General features: G+C 31.1%; 1 protein-coding gene across 1 annotated transcript; it reads left to right on the top strand.

Annotated features, from left to right (window-relative positions):
- The first annotated feature begins 4,904 nt into the window (after window positions 1-4,904).
- Window positions 4,905-5,483, top strand: LOC25487962 (leucine-rich repeat extensin-like protein 3). Its single transcript, XM_013610129.1, has one exon. It carries the CDS (start codon window positions 4,905-4,907, stop codon window positions 5,481-5,483), a length of 579 nt encoding a protein of 192 aa, XP_013465583.1.
- Window positions 5,484-6,643: the final 1,160 nt, after the last annotated feature.

The following is a 6,643-nucleotide window of genomic DNA, read 5'->3' as shown; positions in this document are numbered from 1 at the left end:
CCGAATATATGCGAGGGATATGGTGGTGGAAAAATGATACGCATAGGATACATGATTTTTTTTTATTGTTTTTTCTTAAAGGAAAAGAGAAAAGAAATGAATATTAGTGTTAACTCAAATAACACTTAAGTAATGAATATTAGGCAATGATGTTCTTTTTGGGATATAGATGTATGAGAACTTCTACGGTACACTCACAAAATGAGGTGTACCGATACTCTTTCTTCATAAGTTTATAAATTAACGATCATTTTTTATGAAATAAATAACTATTTGTCAATATTTATATTGTATAGAACATCATTTCATTGTTTATAAGAATCATAGTAATTTTTTTTACATATTATCGTAAAATATAATCAAAGTTATCAATTATGAGTGCTAAAAATTCAAAAAAAAAAATTAATTTTATTTCGTTAACACTTTTGATGAATAAGATTTAGTTATTATAAATATAAATGATAGAAAATAATATTTTTCTTCAAAAAACAACTCATTTAACCATTAATTTAAAGAGTGGGTGTACCGGTACACTCAAATATATTGGGTGTACCATAGAATTTGCCATAGAGGTATAGCACTAACGATGTTCTTTTTAGGAATTAGTATGACGGTAAAAATGTTATATTTTTGGGATGTATATAATTGACTAAGCAATAAATACTCGTTTTGAGATATATCATATATATAATTAACTAATTGTCACTTTTTTTTTATCAATATTACTTGTATTTATATTTTGTTATTGTCCACCGTATGTTTTGTCTCTTTTTGTTGTTTTGAGAGCGTTGTTGTTGTTAATTATCATCTGAATGCAAATTCATTGTTGTTTCTTGTTCTTGTTTTATGTTTGTTTGGTCACCATGTGGGACTAGTTTTGCGTCTGTTTTTTTGTTGCTTTTGAGTTTTAATCTGTAGTTTAAATTTAATTTTATATTAAAGTATCTTAACTATATCGTATCTTGAATTTTGAAAATTTCCCGTATTGGCATATCGGTGTCGTATCGTATCCGTGTCGTATCATGCATCTGGGCTTCATAGCTATAAACCCTAGTTTGTTGTTTGCTTCTAAACCTTGTTTTTCTACTCTCTCATTTGATATAAGGTCTATATTTATAGTAAAAGCATCCCTCAAAATTTGGAACAAATCCACGCCTAAAAATACGTTTATGTTTTTCTGCATCAGCGTAAAATCGTGCTACGATGTTTTACGAATGGGAAGTGCCAATTCTAGTCCAAATTCGTGCTACGATTTTGGCAGATTCCTAAACTTCAATTTTGAATCACTTTCAACAACTCTCTTATAGAAATATGGTACAATGAGAATCATAATATTAAGATTAACTAAATTCATGTGAGTAGCTAGGCTCATGCATTCACTCAAGAGAATAGCTATTTAAGCTTATGAAATTGCTTTCATGCATCCGAAATTACATTCAGTATCTCTAACGATTACCGTTAAAGAATATTAAGTTAATTTTTGAATGCGTGAAAGTAATTTTAGAAGAATAATTTTCCGCACTCAACACTTAAGTGGGCTCTAGCTTCAGCTCACTGGACTAAGTTACATTGCAAACATGGGATTAGACATAAAGGAGAGTATTGTTTTTCTCACATCTATTTTTGCGTCAAAATAGCCGAGCGTGAGTTAACTCATACAATTGTATTCTCAACGTGAATTACAGGCTCGGCCCTTGGGGGGTGCAAACAGCTCAATGGAGCTGGGCCTCCCCAAGGTATGGGCCTCATAAAAAAATTTATAGCCTAGTAAATAAGTAATAAATAAATATAGCGCGAGTTATTCTTGATATTTGCTGAAGCGGCTCAGGGGCACTGTTGCAAGCTGGTAATGCCAAGGTTATGGGTTCAAAACCCCCATTTCATTGTTTTATGATTATTCTTTTCCTTTTTTTTTTCTTCCTTTTTTCTTCTTTTCTTTTCCTTTTTGCTTCTTTAATTAATATGAGGGCTTTGATTTATACATTATTTTATGTGGAATTGAGGTTCATCTATCCTCTCTTCAATTAGCCAAAATCTCCTTAACATATTAGATTATATATTTACAAATGAAAACATAATATAATTTTTTTTTCTTCTTATTTTGTTAGAAGATTTGTAATTTTTGGCCCATTCTTGTTGTATAAGATAGTTACACTCTAACAACAAATATTATAATTGTTTTATTTGAAAGAACAAACATTATAAACCATTTATTTTTGGCTTTGTACAAACTAAGGAAAAATATAACCCATAAGATTGATAAAGATATTCGCTTAAATTGTATTTATATTATTGATTAGAATATTGATCTTTTATGTGTTAGTTACAATAAACACTTTTTTTAATCTTTACGGATCTTATTTTCAATTTCAATAGATAATTGCTCTTTTAGAAAAATTATATTTTTTATTTTATTAAGGGCCTATTTTCACATGAGAGCCGAGCCTCCAATTACTCAGGGACGGCCCTGGTGAATTAACTCACGCAAATATATTTTTTAGCATGAATGAGCAAAAACAAATGGAAGAAGAACAATTCTTCATAAAGAATGGCAGTAAGAGATAATGCATAGTACAGATAATGTGTAGTACATTACCTATGTTTTGCTTGCACCGTTTGTCAAAGATTAAAATTTGTCAAAATGGCACATGCAACTAGGAATCTGATCTTCATTCCATTAATACACCACCTAGTTTCATGCTACTCTTTATTCTTATCAACGTTCAACAACTCCAAATTGATAGTGGTGGCTGATTGCAGTAAATACCAACCCATTTCTATTGGCATTTGAAACGCGTAATTTGTCTCAACGCTCATGCTCGTGCTCCATCTCTTTGCATTTACAGCTTCTTTAAATGCGTACATAGGATACGAGAACACTCCATGCATGCTTATATACTCTCCTCGATCTTATTTATAAGAAACAATTGATTTTTTAAATTTATTAAAATTATTGATGTACTTTAGCACGCCATTTCCCTTTTTAGTTTTATCAAGGTCCATGTCAGAATCACCCTGTAATGTATTAACACGGCATTTTTTTTTTCTTTACTAAAATGTATACTTCATATGAAATGAAATATAATCAATAAGGATAGTTAAAAATGTCATGCATGTAGATTAAAAGAAAGGTTAACTTATATCCTTAAGAACATGGGTTAAGACAATCGAATATAGAAATATAGTATTGGAAATTATGCATTTAACATCTAATAATTTAAAAAATTTATTTTCTCAAAACAATTTTTTTTTTAGTTCTTAATTTTTTTACTTATATTTCATTCCGGATGAATGAGTTAACATGTATTTTTGAAGAAATATGTCTACTTATTTATAATTTTTTAACTTTTTTTTTTTTTGGTATATACATTCCACGTTGACAACGTAAATATGCAAGATTGTACGTAATATTATGATTGAATGTATATCATTTATATTGGTAAAAAAAGATTAATTATTATATATATCAAAATGATGATGAATACTCAAATAAAATTAATTTTATAAAGTTCTTTTTTGACAAAAAATTAATTTTATAAAGTTGTTTTTTACTTAGAGTTCTCTTTGATTTATGTATATAAGATAACCAGCATTCATAATGGAGATCTTCAATCTTGAGGTCTTAAACAGGTCTCACATGGACACATCATTTTTTTATAACTTTTAAAAAAATAGTATCTAATATTGATACTCAACCACTCCAACAGAGACCCTTTAATAAAATGTTTAAATGGATCCCACCAATAACTCTTTATTATTTACATTTCAACAAAAACAATTCAACAATAATTATTTTATTAAAAAGTGGTGTAGGTTCCACTTAAGAATATGGTCTCTTAAGACTCGGAGTCATCACTTAAGACCCTATTCTTAAGTGGAACCTATTAGGTATCGGGTCTTAAATTGTGAAGACATCACCATTGAGGATGGTCTAAAGGTGACTCTCATAATAACAAGACGGACAAGTAGAGATTACTTGTATGTTGCAGATATCTTTAAGAACATTACTTTTTCCACCCTATATCTTTCCTCGCGCGCCCTATTTTTTTTCTCCAAAATTACCCTCAGAGCATTCCGGATTATATAATCCGGAATGATGTTTTCTTTTGTTAAAGGGTGAAAAAATGAGTAACGGGTTTTTCTGAATTTTGTAATCTGGAAACTTCAAAAAATAGGGCGCGTTACATGATGTTTCCGGATTACATAATCCGGAAACCCCCTAAACACCCTTTTTCAAGGTAAAACAGTTTAGATTATATAATTTGAACTGTATCAGCACAAGTTATAAACATGTTTGTAACATGGATAGTCATTTTAGGGACAATATTAATCTTCTTAACTCTCATCCTTCTGTTTTGGGTCATTGTTACCTGTTCTTAGTCCAAAATTTCATCGTTTAGACCCACTTTTATTTTTTTTCTTTCTTTTTTTCCTATTCTCAGAAAAATCCGAAAAAATTTGCATTAGTTTTATTTGATTTTTAGAATTTTTTGGTGCTATTTTTATAATTTTATGATTTTATTTCATAGGTTTTTAGCATTTTTTTACTTAGTTTTTTGTTGTTTTTAAAGGCAAAACTCAAAACTACTGAAATGTGAGAGAGTCTGATGGCTGATTATACATAAGAATTGTTCGGATTATAAAATCCAAAATAGCAAACATGAATCCGGATTTTAAAATCTGGAATGCACAAGGGCATTTTTGAAAATTTTACAGGGCGCGAGAGAAGGTCATTGAGTGGGAAAAGTAATAGTTTAATGCTAGGTTGACACCAAGGGACTAAAATAGTGTGAAAAAGATAACAAGAGGATTTAAGAATATGAAATCTTAAATGCATTTACTCCTTTTTGTTTGACAATATAAAGCACACAAAGTAGAACATACCACATGAGTGAAACGAAGAAATGGATTCAAACAAAGTACTAATAGCTCTACTAACCCTTGTTTTGCTCTTTCATTACTCTCTTACTGAAAGTACAACACTTTCTCATAACCATCATAGACACCTAAACAAAGAAGAAAAACAAGAACAAGAACAAGAATTGAGTGTACAAAGAAGAGGAAGTGGGGTAAGAAGAAGCTTAAGGTGTGACCCATTTTACCTATATCTATATGGATATTGTGGACAGTGGCCTTTTCCTACTTACCGTTCACCAAACAATCCATTTGATCAAACACCACCCCCCTTTCGTTACTTTCCACGCCCCCCACGACTTATCCCTCCACCTTTAGTTCCATCACCACCACCTCCTGTTGTCTTTCAACCGCCTTTAATAATTCCACCGCCAATGCCTTTAATATTTTCTCCTCCACCATCTCCATGGTGGATATCATCGCCACCACCTCCGCAACCATGGTGGTACTCACCATCACCACCACCACCATCTCCTGATCCTATACCATGGTATATTCAAGCTCCACCACCACCTCCTCCCGAACCTATACCTTGGTATATTCCAGCTCCTCCGCCGCCACTTGTCTGAGTGTTTTTCTCTCCGCCGTCTCAGCAGCTATTACCACCACTACTAGTACGTAGTGTTGTTTGTCACCACACTAACTACAGAGGTTCTTCACTTTGTAGCTATACTCTCGAATCAGGAGTCTTCCAGTGTCGGATACGTGTTATGTCCAACATGGACACAACACGGACACATATAACTGCACTGTGTTATATAATTTTATCAAATTATTAGTGCTTGTCGGTGTCCATATTGTGCTGTATCCGTGCTTCTGTTAGTTTTATGACTAATTACTTAAGTATCCTCTTAGAAATGCAGTTTATATATTCCTCTGATTCTAAAGCCATAAGTTCTAAAACAGCTCATGTTTCTTGCTTAGAAATACTTTTTCAGCACATGTCTTTATTGACCTATTCGTTCGACAAGCAATTTGTTGTGAGATATTTTATAGAGAACTTCAAAATTAGTTATATTGCTTGTTAGCATAATTTTTCAGTTTGAGAGAAATTTCATGTGCTATACATAAACTGCCAATATTAACACAAAAAGCATATAAAAGGTCCCAATATAGTAGTACTTTCTAGCAAATACTGCCTTCATCTCTATATATAGGATCCTTTTGCTAAAATCACATGAATTAAAAAAGTGGATATTTGTATTAAAGTTGTTTGTAATCACTATAGTTTTTTTTTACAATTTTATCCTTAAGAGAGAGTTAGTTTATGTTTTCCATATGTTATTTATTGCTGATTGAAGAAAAAAGATATATAATAAATAAGGGCATGTATGTAAAAATATAATTAATGTAGTTGGAAATAGCAAATGAGTCTTATAAAAAGGGACAAAAAAATTCTCAAAGGGTCTTATAATTAGAAACGAAATTAATAGTCAGTAGTTAATGAAACAACTTCAATCCAAATAGAGTAGTTGGTGGAAGTTTGACTTAATTCTAACATTTAAGTGTTAAATGAATTTTAGTTTAAGTCAAATCAATAAAAAGTATTCAAGTTCAATCACATGTTTGAATAATTTATTTATCATGATGTAAATGGATATCCATGCATGCGGATAGTGTGATATCCGTGTCCGCTCTGTTAGATAAATATGAAATCTGTATCCTATTCATATCTGTGTGGATATCCATTTAGCGGGTATAATCCGCGGGTTTATACAGATATCTATGG

Source organism: Medicago truncatula, chromosome 2 (assembly GCF_003473485.1).
Source record: "Medicago truncatula cultivar Jemalong A17 chromosome 2, MtrunA17r5.0-ANR, whole genome shotgun sequence".
NCBI lineage: Eukaryota > Viridiplantae > Streptophyta > Magnoliopsida > Fabales > Fabaceae > Medicago > Medicago truncatula.
The sequence above is the reverse complement of the archived record's forward strand: the minus strand, read 5'-3'. Positions and strand labels throughout refer to the sequence as shown.

Bases quoted from the DNA above. Each gene is read 5' to 3' on its own strand.
- LOC25487962 (XM_013610129.1), top strand. From the start codon at position 4,905: ATGGATTCAAACAAAGTACTAATAGCTCTACTAACCCTTGTTTTGCTC.